At 44.3% G+C, this 19,997-nt stretch overlaps 1 protein-coding gene across 1 annotated transcript in view; it reads left to right on the top strand.

The window, feature by feature from the left end:
- Nucleotides 1-18: 18 nt before the first annotated feature.
- coro7 (coronin 7) overlaps nt 19-19,997 on the top strand; it is a 266,473-nt gene continuing 246,494 nt past the window's right edge. The window contains exons 1-6 of the mRNA XM_029773573.1: nt 19-396; nt 3,079-3,175; nt 3,578-3,658; nt 5,720-5,790; nt 8,526-8,712; nt 11,508-11,584. Of these exons, the coding sequence (XP_029629433.1) occupies nt 337-396; nt 3,079-3,175; nt 3,578-3,658; nt 5,720-5,790; nt 8,526-8,712; nt 11,508-11,584 (573 nt within the window). The 5' untranslated portion in view covers nt 19-336. The remainder of the gene's footprint in view (nt 397-3,078; nt 3,176-3,577; nt 3,659-5,719; nt 5,791-8,525; nt 8,713-11,507; nt 11,585-19,997) is intronic.

Below are 19,997 nucleotides of genomic sequence, written 5' to 3'. Positions count from 1 at the left end.
CGCAAACTAACTTTCACTCTGTTGAAACATCTGTACTTGAGAAACTGTGGAAGAGTATTTAAACAGTTGTATCCCATGTAGTCCGCTTCTTACTCACGGCAATTACGATTAAACGTTTCAAAACAGAAACATTTGTATTTTACGATGGTCAATCATCATTGATGAAGCTAAACAGGGGTCTGAGTCGATCGTCGATAGAATCGCTCACACAGCGAGTTGTGACAGTGCTGAACTGTCATCTGAAAAGGAGTGTGCTGCTGAGTGCTCGCGCTTTTCAGACAGTACCAACAAGACAGAGATACCCGGAAGGCACGAAAGTTAATTTAGGTGACTAGAATGAATCGTTTCAAGACCTCCAAATTCAAAAACACCACCCCGAAGATCGCCAAGAAAGATGTAAGTAATGAGCGTTGCAAGAAAGCCTGGCCAGCATTGGTTCTTAGCAACGGTGAAGAAGACGGAATGGAGTTGTGTTTTGGGGAACGTCTGAAAATATTTGGAGGAAATTGAACTTCCTGCATATCTGCAGAAGGCTGCTGCATCGCAAGAGTGTGTTGGTAGAAAAACAATAGTCTACGAAAACCAAGTGCAAACCGCGAAGGCTGCTAACGTTACAGTGTTAACCATGTGGTTATTGTTATCTAACTAGCTTTCAGCAGTCTATGCAAATTCCACGTTTGAAATTGACAGCGGTTCGTATTGGTCAGGATTGTCAGATGTTACAGATGGGCTGTGATGCCCATCATCACTGAATAGCCACATTGTTTCGAATGTATCCGAATGCCTGCTCTCATTGTAACCGGTCATCATTCTACAATGTAGCAGCAATGCTCAGATCTGAGTTCTAAAGTGCACTGTACATACAGTGCGTATCCGTACGCCATTTAACAAAGCTCCTCTCTGTCAACCAATAGGCTGTGAGTAAGATACACAGTGGCGGTGTAATGCCGTCAGTCCTGGTGATAGATACCTGGGAGTGCCTCGTTACACACGTTCTGCTGTGCACCAATTTACACAGACAGCCATCACTACTCCTCGTGTGGACGATTACGTAACCCCCCCACTGCTCTCTTGTGTTGACTGGCTGAGACAGTGGAACTGTCTGACATTCTTTATATTAAGTGGACGATTTAGGTATTTTGGAGAATATCAATGTACAACCTGGTAGATCCTGATGATGCGAGTTGATCTCTGGACTTGCTGTAGCTTAGCCCCTTGATAAAGAAAACAGTTGAAGTCTTGAAGACTTCTCATGATGCCAGCCAGACACCTCATACCTACGGGCTGTATTTGTATGAGCAACGTGCATGATGATTAACAGTGGTTAGGCCTACAGTGTAAACTACAGTACACTGCTGCACGGTCGAGCAATAGCTGAAGTTCACAACTGCTTTGGCATTGATGAGAGTTAAGTTCCCTTTTTATAATAGGCCTAAGTCATGACTGACCCCTCTCTGGCCAAAATAAAGCTTTAAAAGGGTGCTCTTATAAACCGGTTATGAAACATACCATTACTTGGATGCTTATTCTCTATGTAGCAAGCCTCTACACAGTCTCACAGTGTGAGTGAGTTCCAGCTGCAGAGTGGATCTCTGATCCTGTTACGAGGACTGCCTCAGAAAAGCAACACTCAAAGCACCATCTCAAATGTTAGGAGGGAGAGGGAGAACTCCAAGGAGTGAGTGAGTGAGAATGGGCACCTTGTTCTCTTTATGCCTGGCTGCCTGTGGGGCAGTAATGTGTGTTTCCTGAGAGAGAGAAACTAGCTGTTTTGCTGGGCAGTCAGACACTGTCTGGGCTGCTAAGTGCTCTCTGTACCTTCCCTGCCGGAGCCGGTGACAGTGTTCAGGCCTATTGTCTGACATGGTTAGCCCATAACGGTTTTGGCAGAAGTGTTTTCAAACACACGGCGCTCCTGCCTCTGCCCTGTTGTTAGTGTTGTGAAAGGAGGTTTTAGAATACGCATCGCAGGGAGTCGCTCCCACTTCCTTAACATTCTGCTGATTCAACATATACGGCAGAGGGTGTGTGTGTGTGTGTGTGTAACAACATGCCCTCTGATTCCCTCCTCCTTATTATGAAAGTTAGTCTGAATCTTCCTGTTTATGACAGTTAGTCTGAATCTTCCTTATTATGACAGTTAGTCTGAATCTTCCTGTTTATGACAGTTAGTCTGCATCTTCCTGTTTATGACAGTTAGTCTGAATCTTCCTTATTATGACAGTTAGTCTGAATCTTCCTGTTTATGACAGTTAGTCTGAATCTTCCTTATTATGACAGTTAGTCTGAATCTTCCTGTTTATGACAGTTAGTCTGAATCTTCCTTATTATGACAGTTAGTCTGAATCTTCCTGTTTATGACAGTTAGTCTGAATCTTCCTGTTTATGACAGTTAGTCTGCATCTTCCTGTTTATGACAGTTAGTCTGAATCTTCCTGTTTATGACAGTTAGTCTGAATCTTCCTTATTATGACAGTTAGTCTGCATCTTCCTCTTTATGACAGTTAGTCTGAATCTTCCTTATTATGACAGTTAGTCTGCATCTTCCTGTTTATGACAGTTAGTCTGCATCTTCCTGTTTATGACAGTTAGTCTGAATCTTCCTGTTTATTACAGTTAGTCTGAATCTTGGGTGTTTGGAGAAGCAGTGTGTGTGCTCTGCCTCTGCATTTAAGTTATCCACAGTTTATTTTGGGATGACTATGAACGGCATTGCACTTCAGCAGTGTGTATCTAAAAGAGTGTGAGCTGCTATTGTCTTGTGTGGACTTGTCAAGGGAACATTTAGGATCCCACTCAGTTGGATAGACGTGCATTTAAGTGAACAAACAATAACTGAAACATTCTAATGGTTTTCTTGTCAAGTATAACAACAATTCTGTTCGTCCCTACTCTATTATATTAGCATAGGTCAGAAATAGCCTACCCATAATGACCGTTAGACAGTGTCCTCTTTTAGGCCACAGCGATCACCTTTGTTTTATCTGATGGCCAGTTCCCTAAGTCATCTTCCTAATGATAGTTCCAGTGTCCCACCACACCTACCCCTAATGCACTGTGAATTTCCCCTGTGTCCAGGGCTGGATCAGTAATGTCCGGGCAGGATCCTTCACCTCTCAGGGGAACCACATCAAATCCAGCACCAGGCTTGTGGCCTTCAACACTGACCAGGCCGGTAAGGATAAGACTGAGTCAGGACTACTATAGGGCCGACCAGAACCACACTGTGCTTTCTTTTCAAAATGTCCGTTCCTGCATGATTCCAGCAACTATGGTGGATGTGGTATACTTTTGGCCCTATAGTGTGATTCAGGCAACAGTGGTATGCGGTTGGGGTTCAACTAAGAATTCTGTCTGGTGTCTGTTATGAGGAGTCATGCTGTCTGTTTCTCTGGTATATTTATCTGTCTGTCTCTGGTAAGTTTACTTGTCTGTTGAAGCGTGTGTGAGCAGGTATTGCCATCACAGAGCAGATATCTCCATCTGTTTTGTTTGAGCAGGCCATATCAGTATGAAAGAGGGACTGTATAGATCACACTGTCTGTGTCTCTTGTGTGTGTGTCTTAATTGTCACCAGGTGGAGGAATGCTCGGCCTCACTTCTGTGGAACCAGGGTCTGATGGCAGGTGGACAGTGACTGTGATCCCATGTCATGCTGGTAAGATCCCTCTATCCACTTTTCATCCACTTTTCATTCATTTCTCCTGAGTGGTGCAGCGGTGTAAGGCTCTGCCTCTCAGTGCTAGAGGCATCACTATAGACCCTGGTTCGATCACGGGCTGTATCACAACCTGCCGTGATGGGGAGTCCCATAAGGCGGCGCACAAATTTCCCAGCGTCGTCCGGGTTAGTGGAGGGTTTGGCCGGGGTAGGCCGTCATTGAAAAATCCCTCCTTCACAAGCGCCAGACACTATCCACTCATCACAACTCTCTAATTTCTCTCTCTGTTGTTTTACATTTCTTAAAGCTGCAATATGTAACATTTTGGGCGACCTAAACAATAAACAAATTCATATAGAAATGTGTGTCATAGTTCTATCATTCGCATTGAAAGGAAGTATAAGAAGATCTGTTCTATGTGCACTATTTCTATGCTTCCCGTTAAGTTTTGTTTTCGTCTTTTGCGTCAAACAGCTGAAAATACAATATTTTTGTTATGTAAAATATGTTTCACAGCGGTTTAGATGGTACAATGACTATACACTACACTTGTTTCTTTTGTCACATAAACTGCAATTAAGTGAACTTTTAGAATTATAGTAACCAGGAAATGGTGGAGCAATTTCTGCATCTTTCATATTTCATATTCCTACCACGAGTACGTTTTACATAGTACAATCCCAGATAAATGCTATGGTCATTGTCACGACTACCGAGCAAAGGACTTAGCTAGCCAGTACTACCAGATCTGGAACTAGGTGTAGTGAACATGAGTCAGGTACGTGGTTGCTCATGGTCTCGTGATGAGCTAGCCCTGCCTGCGACTTCAAAAATCACTGGTCCAAAAGGGAATTTCCTCTTGGTCTAACGTGGTTTCTAACGTGGTTTCTAACGTGGTTTCTAACGGGGTTTCTAACGGGGTTTCTAACGTGGTTTCTAACGGGGTTTCTAACGGGGTTTCTAACGGGGTTTCTAACGGGGTTTCTAACGTGGTTTCTAACGGGGTTTCTAACGGGGTTTCTAACGGGGTTTCTAACGGGGTTTCTAACGGGGTTTCTAACGGGGTTTCTAACGGGGTTTCTAACGGGGTTTCTAACGTGGTTTCTAACGTGGTTTCTAACGTGGTTTCTAACGTGAGAGACCAGGGTCCAGATGTTTCAACCTTTTTCTAACTCACTCTCTTTTGTCTGCTTTTTTAATAAGACCAGTTTCTTAAAGGCCCAGTGCAGTACAACATGTGATTTCCTGTGTTTTATATATACTTCCACACTAGGAGGTTGGAATAATACTCTGGAATTGTGAACATTATTATAATGCCCTTTTGGTGACATTATCAGGCGGTAAGTTTGTTAATTTACCAATAAGAAAGAGGGTTCCAAAGCTCTCTGCCAATAACCACTAGTTTTTAGTTTTCCCCTCCCCACTCAGACCACTCCCAGACAGTCCCAGCAAAATTCTTCCTTGAGAAATTGCTCTTTGTTAAGGAGCTTTTGTTGTTTCTTTTTGACCATTTTAATTGAAACCAATCACAGTAAGGTACTTAATTGTTTTCCAGAAATGATTTGATATTGTGACAAAAACTGCTCCATTGGACTTTTAACTTACGAATTATACTCCTTTTTCCCAAGTGATCACAAGAGGAATGCAAATGCCATTGTTCTCAAATAAACCCTTAAACTTGTGACCTAAATCTGTTGTTTGTCCTCCTCTCTGTCTCTCTTATTCTCTCTCAGATCTGATAACTGATTTGTCCTCCTCTGTCTCTTTCTCAGATCTGATAACTGATTTGTCCTCCTCTCTGTCTCTCTCTCAGATCTGATAACTGATTTGTCCTCCTCTCTGTCTCTCTCTCAGATCTGATAACTGATTTGTCCTCCTCTCTGTCTCTTTCTCAGATCTGATAACTGATTTGTCCTCCTCTCTGTCTCTCTCTCAGATCTGATAACTTATTTGTCCTCCCCTCTGTCTCTCTCTCAGATCTGATAACTGATTTGTCCTCTCTCTGTCTCTCTCTCAGATCTGATAACTGATTTGTCCTCCTCTCTGTCTCTTTCTCAGATCTGATAACTGATTTGGACTTCTCTCCGTTTAATGATAATCTCCTGGCTACCTGTTCTGCAGATGAAACGGTGAGGCCCTCCTGTCTCTCTGTCCTCATTCCTCTAAGGCCCTGTCCTCATTCCTTTAAGGCCCTGTCTTCATTTTTTTTAAACGTCCTTCATTCTTTCCTTCCTTCCTCTTGACCTTTCACCTAACTATAAGATGAGTGATAGCTTTAAGAGAGGAAGGAAGGAAAGAGGATTTTGTTATGGTCATACACTCTCTTGCAGACGGGTTGTTGTATTTATTCATGGTACATGCACATACTCATGAACAGTTGTTTGTGTCTTTAGGCCGGGAACGAGGGCTATGACACATCTGGATGAAAAAAATGAATTGCATTGACTGCTGTTATTATGTGGAAAGAAACCTTTGAAGTCACTCAGAGTCCGTGTGTGAGTGTGTAGGCAGACTCAGCAGCAGGGTCTGCCTCAGAGGGCTGAGTAAACACATGTACAGCCACACTGAGCCGAAGCCTCAGTCCACAGTATCCAGCATATGTAGAGGAGCCCTGAGCTCAGCTAGGATACTTTATATTCCCAGCTTTCATCTGCTGCCAAGAACACGTATTGTTTTAGTCACCTTGTTGTGCTGAGTAACACACACAGACGTCCACACCCACAAAAACACATCTATGCGTATACACACACACACACACACACACACACACACACACACACCCACAAAAACACATCTATGCGTATACACACACACACACACACACACACACACACACACACACACACACACACACACACACACACACACACCCTGTTTTAAGACTTTGTCATCGCTTTGGGCTCCCAAGTGGCGCAGTGGTCTAAGACATTGCATCTCAGTGCAAGAGGCACTCTTGGTTCGAATCCAGGCTGCATCACATCCGGCCGTGATTGGGAGTCCCATATTGGCCCAGCGTCGTCTGGGTTTGGCCGGGGTAGGGTTAGGGGTAGGCCGTCATTGTAAATAAGAATTTGTTCTTAACTGACTTGCCTAGTTAAATAAAGGTTAAATAGTAATACAGGCCCCAGGTGGCATTTAAAATGCACCAATTTACCACCTTATTGCTGGATTAAATCCTGTAACATGGTCCAGGTGTCCATAGTCCTAGTAGTGAAAGCTCCAATGTTTAACAGTAGGTGGTTGGGTATGGACATACTGAGTCGGCTGTGGTGGGTTTTAGGGCAAGGCCAGCTGTTGGAAATTAATTCACTGTTCATTAACAACAGGGTTGGGGCTAATGGCATGTCTATACTCTACCTTTCAATTTTCAGAGAGTGTAGCTGGGGTTTGAGCGTTCAGAGAGTGTAGCTGGGGTTTGAGCGTTCAGAGAGTGTAGCTGGGGTTTGAGCGTTCAGAGAGTGTAGCTGGGGTTTGAGCGTTCAGAGAGTGTAGCTGGGGTTTGAGCGTTCAGTGAGTGTAGCTGGGGTTTGAGCGTTCAGAGAGTGTAGCTGGGGTGAAGGGATCAGTTTAAGTCATTACCTTCGATGACCTACTGACATGGAGCAAGATGCAAACCTCAAAACCTTCTCTCTAACATTAGATAGACGTATGCATATGTTACATTTACATGTGTATAATACTGTATTTATATGCATGTGTAACATACACTTGCTTCCATTCAGCCACAAGAGCATTAGTGAGGTCGGGCACTGATGTTGGGCGATTAGGCCTGGCTCACAGTCGGTGTTCCAATTCATCCCTAAGGTGTTCAATGGGGTTGAGGTCAGGGCTCTGTGTAGGCCAGTGAAGTTCTTCCACACCGATCTTGACAAACCATTTCTGTATGGATCTCGCTTTGTGCACCGGGGCATTGTCATGCTGAAATAGGAAAGGGCCTTCCTCAATGCTGTAGCTAAGATTTCCCTTCACTGGAGCTAAGGGGCCTAGCCCGAACCATGAAAAACAGCCCCAGACCATTATTCCTCCTCCACCAGACTTTACAGTTGGCACTATACATTCGGGTAGGGAGCGTTCTCCCGGCATCCACCCAAACCCAGATTTGTCGGTCGGACTGCCAGATGGTGAAGCATCACTCAAGAGAACACGTTTCCACTGCTCCAGAGTCCAATGGCGGCGAGCTTTACACCACTCCAGCCGACGCTTGGCATTACGCGTGGTGATCTTAGGCTTGTGTGCGGCTGCTGGGCCATGGAAACCCAGTTCATGAGGCTCCCGACTAACAGTTCTTGTGCTGACGTTGCTTCCAGAGGCAGTTTGGAACTCAGTAGTGAGTGTTGCAACTGTGAACAGACGATTTTTACGCACTACGCACTTTAGCACGCCACAGTCCCGTTCTGTGAGCTTGTGTGGCCAACCACTTCATGGCTGAGCCGTTGTTGCTCCTCGACGTTTCCACTTCACAATAACAGCACTTACAGTTGACTAGGGCTGCTCTAGAAAGGCAGAAATTTGACGAACTGACTTATTGGGAAAGTGGCATCCTATGACAGTGCCACGTTGAAAGTCGCTGAGCTCTTGAGTAAGGCCATTCTACTGCCAATGTTTGTCTATGCAGATTGCATGGCTGTATGCTTGATTTTATACACCCGTCAGCAGTGGGTGTGGCTGAAATAGCCGAATCCACTAATTTTAAGGGGTGTCCACATACTTTTGTAATTATTGTGTATTTCACTGTCTTCATGTCTGACTGAGAGCCCATTCACCTGACACTCGTGTTTGTGTGTGCGAAAGTGTGTGTCTCTCTTACTCAGCTCAACAAGGTCACTAAAAACATGCTTTCTTGGCCTGGTGTGTGTCCATGCAGGTGAAGCTGTGGCGTGTGTGTGAACCAGAACAGGAGCAGCCCGGGGGGGCGGAGGTGACCCTGTGTCCCGGAGAGGGTCGTCTGGAGCTGGTTGCCTTCCACCCCACCTCCTCTGGCCTGCTGGCTGTGGGCTCCACCAAGACAGCACAGCTCTGGGACACCAGCCGCCAACAATCACCGCTAGCAGGTAGGATACACTGGAGGAGAGGAGCTATACACTATGCAGGTATGAAACAATGGTGAATGCATGAACACACACTCTCTTATAGACTGAAGGAACGTACACAAACACACATGCATGAACGATGAACACACACACTCATAATCACTCACTCACAAATGGATCCATACACTACAAACACACTCCTTCACACATATACCTGCAAACAGACCATACACACAATCAGTCATTCTGATCCTTTCACATTGATTTAGTTTCCTTCTGCTCTGTGTCACAGTAATGTGTTATACACGTCTCTGTGTTATTGGTGTATCACGTCTCTGTGTTATTGGTGTGTCACGTCTCTGTGTTATTGGTGTGTCACGTCTCTGTGTTATTGGTGTGTCACGTCTCTGTGTTATTGGTGTGTCACGTCTCTGTGTTATTGGTGTGTCACGTCTCTGTGTTATTGGTGTATCACGTCTCTGTGTTATTGGTGTATCACGTCTCTGTGTTATTGGCGTGTCACGTCTCTGTGTTATTGGCGTATCACGTCTCTGTGTTATTGGCGTATCACGTCTCTGTGTTATTGGTGTATCACGTCTCTGTGTTATTGGTGTATCACGTCTCTGTGTTATTGGCGTATCACGTCTCTGTGTTATTGGTGTATCACGTCTCTGTGTTATTGGTGTGTCACGTCTCTGTGTTATTGGTGTGTCACGTCTCTGTGTTATTGGTGTATCACGTCTCTGTGTTATTGGTGTATCACGTCTCTGTGTTATTGGTGTGTCACGTCTCTGTGTTATTGGTGTGTCACGTCTCTGTGTTATTGGTGTGTCACGTCTCTGTGTTATTGGTGTATCACGTCTCTGTGTTATTGGTGTATCACGTCTCTGTGTTATTGGTGTATCAAGTCTCTGTGTTATTCTGTGTTATTGGTGTGTCACGTCTCTGTGTTATTGGTGTATCACGTCTCTGTGTTATTGGTGTATCACGTCTCTGTGTTATTGGTGTATCAAGTCTCTGTGTTATTCTGTGTTATTGGTGTGTCACGTCTCTGTGTTATTGGTGTGTCACGTCTCTGTGTTATTGGTGTATCACGTCTCTGTGTTATTGGTGTGTCACGTCTCTGTGTTATTGGTGTGTCACGTCTCTGTGTTATTGGTGTGTCACGTCTCTGTGTTATTGGTGTGTCACGTCTCTGTGTTATTGGTGTATCACGTCTCTGTGTTATTGGTGTGTCACGTCTCTGTGTTATTGGTGTGTCACGTCTCTGTGTTATTGGTGTGTCACGTCTCTACGTTATTGGTGTGTCACGTCTCTGTGTTATTGGTGTGTCACGTCTCTACGTTGGGCTCTTGCGAGGCGGTTTTGTCTTCGTAGCCTTTGGTTTCCTCAGGGTGACTCCGTCTCTCTGACAGACAGGCAGTCCTTGCTGTCTCTGCTGCTGGAGAGCGGTTGAGGTAATGTCTGCCTCTTCTCAGTCTCCGTGGCTGTCTGGTCTGGTTGGCGTGGCTCAGTTTGCTTATCCACTGGCCTTCTCCCAGCCCTGACAGACAGCTGATGCTGCTCACTGCTGCCCCCACAGGCTGTGCCCTGCCCTTCCATTACTCCTTAACCACCCCTCTCTGACCCCTGACCCTGCTGTCAATGTGGTCTAGGTTCATCAGGGTGAACCTCATTTTTTTTTACCCCTTTTTCTCCCCAATTTCATGGTATCCAATTGGTAGTTACAGTCTTGTCTCATCACTGGAACTCCCGTACGGACTCAGGAGAGGTGAAGGTCGAGAGCCGTGCGTCCTCCGAAACACAACCCAGCCAAGCTGCACTACTTCTTGACACAATGCCCACTTAACCCAGAAGCCAGCTGCACCAATGTGTCGGAGGAAACACTGTACACCTGCTGACCTTGTCAGTGTGCATTGCGCACGGCCCGCCACAGGAGTCACTAGTGCGCGATGGGACAAGAACATCCCTGCCGTCCAAACCCTCCCCTAACCCGGACGACGCCACCCCATGGGCCTCCCCGTCGCGGCCGGGAGACAGAGCCTGGACTCGAACCAAGATCTCTAGTGGCACAGCTAGTACTGCGATGCAGTTCCTTAGACCACTGCACCACTCGGGAGGCCTAGAGGATGAACCTCAACACTGGGGGAGAGTGTGTCCCCCCCATGTGACGACTTTCTTCACCATTTAACAAATGCTGTTGTCATCTATGCCATCTACTGTCGTGTCATCATAACCCATAAATGCTGTACTGTACCCAACCAGCCATAGCACTATAACCTCATTATGTTCTGTGTACTGTTGATCCAGGTGGTCTGAACTGGGTCAACTGGGTCTGCTTTGGGGTTTCTACAGTTGATGTACTGTTGTTTCATCCTGTGTTTCCCTCTGTGTCCTGTGTCTTGGCCTTACCTGTCCTGTGTCTTGGCCTCACCTGTCCTGTGTATTGGCCACACCTGTCCTGTGTATTGGCCACACCTGTCCTGTGTCTTGGCCTCACCTGTCCTGTGTCTTGGCCTCACCTGTCCTGTGTCTTGGCCTCACCTGTCCTGTGACTTGGCCTCACCTGTCCTGTGTCTTGGCCTCACCTGTCCTGTGTCTTGGCCTCACGAGTCCTATGTTTCTACCTGTGCTTTCTTTTCTTTCTGTCTATTCATCCTGAATCTGTTCTTTATGTACTTTGTTGATCCAGGTCTTGTGTTTTACCTGTGCTGTTGACCTCTCTGTGACCTTTCCTTTCCTTGACCGCCCATGTGATAACCTGCGGGCTGAGCTGACCAGTCTCTTGACCTTTGACTGTGTGTGTCTATCTGCAGCTCTGGAGCCGCACGGTGATCAGCTGCAGAGTCTTAGCTGGAAACAGGACGGCTCCCTGCTGGCTTCCTCCTGCAAGGTTAGTCAGTCCTACAGTACATACTGAGACCAGACAGGAACTATTATTATCATGTACAGTACATCTAAATATAAACTCAGCAACAACCAAAAAACGTCCTCTCACTGTCAACTGCGTTTTAATTTCAGAAAACTTAACATGTGTAAATATTTGTATGAACATAATAAGATTCAACAACTGAGACATAAACTGAACAGGTTCCACAGACATGTGACTAACAGAAATTGAATAATGTGTCACTGAACAAAGGGGGGGTCAAAATCAAAAGTAACAGTCAGTGTCTGGTGTGGCCACCAGCTGCATTAAGTACTGCAGTGCATCTCCTACCCATGGACTGTACCAGATTTGACAGTTCTTGCTGTGAGATGTTACCCCACTCTTCCACCAGGGCACCTGCAAAGACCCAGACATTTCTGGGGGGGAACGGCCCTAGCCCTCACCCTCCGATTCAACAGGTCCCAGACGTGCTCAATGGGATTGAGATCCGGGATCTTCGCTGGCCATGGCAGAACACTGACATTCCTGACTTGCAGGAAATCACACACAGAACGAGCAGTTTGGCTGGTGGCATTGTCATGCTGGAGGGTCATGTCAGGATGAGCCTGCAGGAAGGGTACCACATGAGGGAGGAGGATGTCTTCCCTGTAACGCACAGTGTTGAGATTGCCTGCAATGACAACAAGCTCAGTCCGATAATGCTGTGACACACCGCCCCAGACCATGACATACCCTCTACCTCCAAATCGATCCCGCTCCAGAGTACAGGCCTCGGTGTAACGCTCATTCCTTCGACGATAAACGCGAATCCGACCATCACCCCTGGTGAGACAAAACCACGACTCGTCAGTGAAGAGCACTCTTTTCCAGTCCTGTTTGGTCCAGCGACGACGGTGGGTTTGTGCCCATAGGCGACGTTGTTGCCGGTGATGTTTGGTGAGGACCTGCCTTACAACAGGCCTACAAGCCCTCAGTCCAGCCTCTCTCAGCCTATTGCAGACAGTCTGAGCACTGATGGAGGGATTGTGCGTTCCTGGTGTAACTCGGGCAGTTGTTGCCATCCTGTACCTGTCCCACAGGTGTGATGTTCAGATGTACCAATCCTGTGCAGGTGTTGTTACATGTGGTCTGCCACTGCGAGGATGATCAGCTGTCGGTCCTGTCTCCCTGTAGCGCTGTCTTAGGCGTCTCACAGTACGGACATTGCAATTTATTGCCCTGGCCACATCTGCAGTCCTCATGCCTCCATGCAGCATGCCTAAGGCACGTTCACGCAGATGAGCAGGGACCCTGGGCATCTTTCTTTTGGTGTTTTTCAGAGTCAGTAGAAAGGCCTCTAGTGTCCTAAGTTTTCATAACTGTGACCTTAATTGCTGTAAGCTGTTAGTGTCTTAACGACCGTTCCACAGGTGCATGTTCATTAATTGTTTATGGTTCATTGAACAAGCATGGGAAACGGTGTTTAAACTCTTTTCTGTGAAGTTATTTGTATTTTTATGAATTATCTTTGAAAGACAGGGTCCTAAAAAGGGAAGTTTTCTTTCTTTGCTGAGTTTAGTAGCACAGGAACTGGATAGAGAAGATGGCAGAAAGTGCATGTTCACATATTGTGGTCTAATTCAATGGGATCCTACGGTAGAGAGGTTGCTATGTGACAAACCTTTATCTATCAATTAAGGTTTGTTGCTATGTGACAAACCTTTATCTATCAATGAAGGTTTGTCACATAGCAACCTCTCTATCTAATGTGTTGTGTCTTAAGTATTTTCCAACTCTCTAGTGGCAAACAATAGCAGTAGAGGTTCACATAATGTGTGTGTTTGACATCTACTACATTGCGGTCGTACTGTGCGGAATTACTGATCTACAAGTTAAATGACATGTTATTGCTCGTGTACATACTGTATATTTTGGAGATGTTATCGCAGGTGCAGTGAGATGCTTATGTTCCTAGCTCAAACAGTGCAGTAATACCCGACAATACACACAAATCCCCTAAAGGAAAAGAAAGAAATGAAGAAATATCAGAACGAGCAATGTCAGTCCGCATTATAAATATACAATATGTGTATATGATGGTGTGTATTGACATTATGGACAGTATATGAATAGAAAATATGTGTACAGCAGTAGTTATGTAGGATGAGCCTTGACTAGAACACATATGAAGTGGGTAAAACAGTATGTAAACATGATTAAAATGGAATACTGTAGTAACTGTAGTAACCGCGTCTCACCAGTAGATGCCGCCAACGGAACACCATATCCCCCTGTTTGCCTGATTTTATTTATTTTTATTTTATTTCACCTTTTATTTAACCAGGTAGGCAAGTTGAGAACAAGTTCTCATTTACAACTGCGACCTGGCCAAGATAAAGCAAAGCAGTTCGATACATACAACAACACAGAGTTACACATGGAGTAAAACAACATACAATCAATAATACAGTAGAAAAGTAAGTCTATATACAATGTGAGCAAATGAGGTGAGATAAGGGAGGTAAAGGCAAAAAAGGCCATGGTGGCAAAGTAAATACAATATAGCAAGTAAAACACTGGAATGGTAGATTTGCAGTGGAAGAAAGTGCAAAGTAGAAATAGAAATAATGGGGTGCAAAGGAGCTAAATAAATACATAAATACAGTAGGGGAAGAGGTAGTTGTTTGGGATAAATTATAGATGGGCTATGTACAGGTGCAGTGATCTGTGAGCTGCTCTGACAGCTGATGCTTAAAGCTAGTGAGGGAGATAAGTGTTTCCAGTTTTAGAGATTTTTGTAGTTTGTTCCAATCATTGGCAGCGGAGAACTGGAAGGAGAGACGGCCAAAGGAGGAATTGGCTTTGGGGGTGACCAGTGAGATATACCTGCTGGAGCGCGTGCTACAGGTGGCTGCTGCTATGGTGACCAGTGAGCGGAGATAAGGGGTGACTTTACCTAGCAGGGTCTTGTAGATGACCTGGAGCCAGTGGGTTTGGCGACGAGTATGAAGCGAGGGCCAGCCAACGAGAGCGTACAGGTCGCAGTGGTGGGTAGTATATGGGGCTTTGGTGACAAAACGGATGGCACTGTGATAGACTGCATCCAGTTTATTGAGTAGGGTATTGGAGGCTATTTTGTAAATGACATCGCCAAAGTCGAGGATCGTTAGTATGGTCAGTTTTACGAGGGTACGTTTGGCAGCATAAGTGAAGGATGCTTTGTTGCGAAATAGGAAGCCAATTCTGGATTTAACTTTGGATTGGAGATGTTTGATGTGAGTCTGGAAGGAGAGTTTACACTCTAACCAGACACCTAGGTATTTGTAGTTGTCCACATATTCTAAGTCAGAACCGTCCAGAGTAGTGATGCTGGACGGGCGGGCAGGTGCAGGCAGCGATCGGTTGAAGAGCATGCACTTAGTTTTACTAGCATTTAAGAGCAGTTGGAGGCCACGGAAGGAGAGTTGTATGGCATTGAAGCTCATCTGGAGGGTTGTTAACACAGTGTCCAAAGAAGGGCCAGAAGTATACAGAATGGTGTTGTCTGCGTAGAGGTGGATCAGAGACTCACCAGCAGCAAGAGCGACATCATTGATGTATACAGAGAAAAGAGTCGGCCCAAGAATTGAACCCTGTGGCACCCCCATAGAGACTGCCAGAGGCCCGGACAACAGGCCATCCGATTTGACACATTGAACTCTATCAGAGAAGTAGTTGGTGAACCAGGCGAGGCAATCATTTGAGAAACCAAGGCTGTTGAGTCTGCCGATGAGGATGTGGTGATTGACAGAGTCGAAAGCCTGAATACGGCAACCCAGTATTGTTTCTTATCGATGGCGGTTACGATATCGTTTAGGACCTTGAGCGTAGCTGAGGTGCACCCGTGACCAGCTCTGAAACCAGATTGCATAGCGGAGAAGGTGCGGTGGGATTCGAAATGGTCGGTAATCGGTTTGTTGACTTGGCTTTCGAAGACTATAGAAAGGCAGGGTAGGATAGATATAGGTCTGTAGCAGTTTGGGTCAAGAGTGTCCCCTCCTTTGAAGAGGGGGATGACAGCAGCTGCTTTCCAATCTTTTGGAATCTCAGACGACACGAAAGAGAGGTTGAACAGGCTAGTAATAGGGGTTGCAACAATTTCGGCAGATACATTTGGAAAGAAAGGGTCCAGATTGTCTAGCCCGGCTGATTTGTAAGGGTCCAGATTTTGCAGCTCTTTCAGAACATCAGCTGACTGGATATGGGTGAAGGAGAAGTGGGGGAGGTTTGGGCGAGTTGCTGTGGGGAGCGCAGGGTTGTTGACCAGGGTAGGGGTAGCCAGGTGGAAAGCATGGCCAGCCGTAGAAAAATGCTTATTGAAATTCTCAATTATAGTGGATTTATCAGAGGTGACAGAGTTTCCTATCCTCAGTGCAGTGGGCAGCTGGGAGGAGGTGCTCTTATTCTCCATGGATTCTACAGTGTCCCAGAACCTTTTTGAGTTTGTGTTGCAGGAAGCAAATTTCTGCTTGAAAATGCTAGCCTTGGCTTTTCTAACTGCCTGTGTATATTGGTTTCTAACTTCCCTGAAAAGTTGCATATCACGGGGGCTGTTCGATGCTAATGCAGAACGCCACAGGATGTTTTTGTGTTGGTTAAGGGCAGTCAGGTCTGGAGAGAACCAAGGACTATATCTGTTCCTGGTTCTACATTTCTTGAATGGGGCATGCATGCTTATTTAAGATGGTGAGGAAGGCATTTAAAAAAAAACTAAAAAACAAAAAAAACAATTGGCGCTACCCGACATTAAACAGCATCTGTTTTTGAGTGGATCATTCCATCAACGAGTCAACAGGGGTGACACTCATTAACCCGGGTGTAGATCTTGCACTCTGACTGACTGTGACTGTGTCCCACTTTTTATTCTGGATACGGAGTTCTCCATAAAACCTCAACCTCAACTTTCCCTTGGGTTCTGAAGAGGAAATGAACACAACTCGGGGATTGAGAAAGAGGGATGAGTCTGAGATCAGTGAAGTGCTGTAACAGCCAGTTTGTCTAATTGTTTTAGTGTTCTAATAGTTTGATCGTGTTGACAGAGGCATGAAGTAATGCAAGGGTGTGTGATCCTCACTGAGCAGCCAAGCCTTCCTATTCACATTAGTTAGTGTGTTAGTTATCTGCCAAGCCTTCCTATTCACATTAGTTAGTGTGTTAGTTATCTGCCAAGCCTTCCTATTCACATTAGTTAGTGTGTTAGTTATCTGCCAAGCCTTCCTATTCACATTAGTTAGTGTGTTAGTTATCCGCCAAGCCTTCCTATTCACATTAGTTAGTGTGTTAGTTATCTGCCAAGCCTTCCTATTCACATTAGTTAGTGTGTTAGTTATCTGCCAAGCCTTCCTATTCACATTAGTTAGTGTGTTAGTTATCTGCCAAGCCTTCCTATTCACATTAGTTAGTGTGTTAGTTATCTGGCAAGCCTTCCTATTCACATTAGTTAGTGTGTTAGTTATCTGCCAAGCCTTCCTATTCACATTAGTTAGTGTGTTAGTTATCTGCCAAGCCTTCCTATTCACATTAGTTAGTATGTTAGTTATCTGCCAAGCCTTCCTATTCACATTAGTTAGTGTGTTAGTTATCTGCCAAGCCTTCCTATTCACATTAGTTAGTGTGTTAGTTATCTGCCAAGCCTTCCTATTCACATTAGTTAGTGTGTTAGTTATCTGCCAAGCCTTCCTATTCACATTAGTTAGTGTGTTAGTTATCTGGCAAGCCTTCCTATTCACATTAGTTAGTGTGTTAGTTATCTGCCAAGCCTTCCTATTCACATTAGTTAGTGTCTTAGTTATCTGCCAAGCCTTCCTATTCACATTAGTTAGTGTGTTAGTTATCTGCCAAGCCTTCCTATTCACATTAGTTAGTGTGTTAGTTATCTGCCAAGCCTTCCTATTCACATTAGTTAGTGTGTTAGTTATCTGCCAAGCCTTCCTATTCACATTAGTTAGTATGTTAGTTATCTGCCAAGCCTTCCTATTCACATTAGTTAGTGTGTTAGTTATCTGCCAAGCCTTCCTATTCACATTAGTTAGTGTGTTAATTATCTGCCAAGCCTTCCTATTCACATTAGTTAGTGTGTTAGTTATCTGCCAAGCCTTCCTATTCACATTAGTTAGTGTGTTAGTTATCTGCCAAGCCTTCCTATTCACATTAGTTAGTGTGTTGGTTATCTGCCAAGCCTTCCTATTCACATTAGTTAGTGTGTTAGTTATCTGCCAAGCCTTCCTATTCACATTAGTTAGTATGTTAGTTATCTGCCAAGCCTTCCTATTCACATTAGTTAGTGTGTTAGTTATCTGCCAAGCCTTCCTATTCACATTAGTTAGTATGTTAGTTATCTGCCAAGCCTTCCTATTCACATTAGTTAGTATGTTAGTTATCTGCCAAGCCTTCCTATTCACATTAGTTAGTGTGTTAGTTATCTGCCAAGCCTTCCTATTCACATTAGTTAGTATGTTAGTTATCTGCCAAGCCTTCCTATTCACATTAGTTAGTGTGTTAGTTATCTGCCAAGCCTTCCTATTCACATTAGTTAGTATGTTAGTTATCTGCCAAGCCTTCCTATTCACATTAGTTAGTGTGTTAGTTATCTGCCAAGCCTTCCTATTCACATTAGTTAGTGTGTTAGTTATCTGCCAAGCCTTCCTATTCACATTAGTTAGTGTGTTGGTTATCTGCCAAGCCTTCCTATTCACATTAGTTAGTGTGTTGGTTATCTGCCAAGCCTTCCTATTCACATTAGTTAGTGTGTTGGTTATCTGCCAAGCCTTCCTATTCACATTAGTTAGTGTGTTAGTTATCTGCCAAGCCTTCCTATTAACATTAGTTAGTGTGTTAGTTATCTGCCAAGCCTTCCTATTAACATTAGTTAGTGTGTTACTTATTTGCCAAGCCTTCCTATTAACATTAGTTAGTGTGTTAGTTATCTGCCAAGCCTTCCTATTAACATTAGTTAGTGTGTTAGTTATCTGCCAAGCCTTCCTATTCACATTAGTTAGTGTGTTAGTTATCTGCCAAGCCTTCCTATTAACATTAGTTAGTGTGTTAGTTATCTGCCAAGCCTTCCTATTCACATTAGTTAGTGTGTTAGTTATCTGCCAAGCCTTCCTATTCACATTAGTTAGTGTGTTAGTTATCTGCCAAGCCTTCCTATTCACATTAGTTAGTGTGTTAGTTATCTGCCAAGCCTTCCTATTCACATTAGTTAGTGTGTTAGTTATCTGCCAAGCCTTCCTATTCACATTAGTTAGTGTGTTAGTTATCTGCCAAGCCTTCCTATTCACATTAGTTAGTGTGTTAGTTATCTGCCAAGCCTTCCTATTCACATTAGTTAGTGTGTTAGTTATCTGCCAAGCCTTCCTATTCACATTAGTTAGTATGTTAGTTATCTGGCAAGCCTTCCTATTCACATTAGTTAGTGTGTTAGTTATCTGCCAAGCCTTCCTATTCACATTAGTTAGTATGTTAGTTATCTGCCAAGCCTTCCTATTCACATTAGTTAGTGTGTTAGTTATCTGCCAAGCCTTCCTATTCACATTAGTTAGTGTGTTAGTTATCTGCCAAGCCTTCCTATTCACATTAGTTAGTGTGTTAGTTATCTGCCAAGCCTTCCTATTCACATTAGTTAGTATGTTAGTTATCTGGCAAGCCTTCCTATTCACATTAGTTAGTGTGTTAGTTATCTGCCAAGCCTTCCTATTCACATTAGTTAGTGTGTTAGTTATCTGCCAAGCCTTCCTATTCACATTAGTTAGTGTGTTAGTTATCTGCCAAGCCTTCCTATTCACATTAGTTAGTGTGTTAGTTATCTGCCAAGCCTTCCTATTCACATTAGTTAGTATGTTAGTTATCTGCCAAGCCTTCCTATTCACATTAGTTAGTGTGTTAGTTATCTGCCAAGCCTTCCTATTCACATTAGTTAGTGTGTTAGTTATCTGCCAAGCCTTCCTATTCACATTAGTTAGTATGTTATCTGCCAAGCCTTCCTATTCACATTAGTTAGTATGTTAGTTATCTGCCAAGCCTTCCTATTCACATTAGTTAGTGTGTTAGTTATCTGCCAAGCCTTCCTATTCACATTAGTTAGTGTGTTAGTTATCTGCCAAGCCTTCCTATTCACATTAGTTAGTATGTTAGTTATCTGCCAAGCCTTCCTATTAACATTAGTTAGTGTGTTAGTTATCTGCCAAGCCTTCCTATTAACATTAGTTAGTATGTTAGTTATCTGGCAAGCCTTCCTATTCACATTAGTTAGTGTGTTAGTTATCTGCCAAGCCTTCCTATTCACATTAGTTAGTGTGTTAGTTATCTGCCAAGCCTTCCTATTCACATTAGTTAGTGTGTTAGTTATCTGCCAAGCCTTCCTATTCACATTAGTTAGTGTGTTAGTTATCTGCCA

This window comes from Salmo trutta, chromosome 1 (assembly GCF_901001165.1).
Source record: "Salmo trutta chromosome 1, fSalTru1.1, whole genome shotgun sequence".
NCBI classification, from domain to species: Eukaryota; Metazoa; Chordata; class Actinopteri; order Salmoniformes; family Salmonidae; genus Salmo; species Salmo trutta.
The sequence above is the reverse complement of the archived record's forward strand: the minus strand, read 5'-3'. Positions and strand labels throughout refer to the sequence as shown.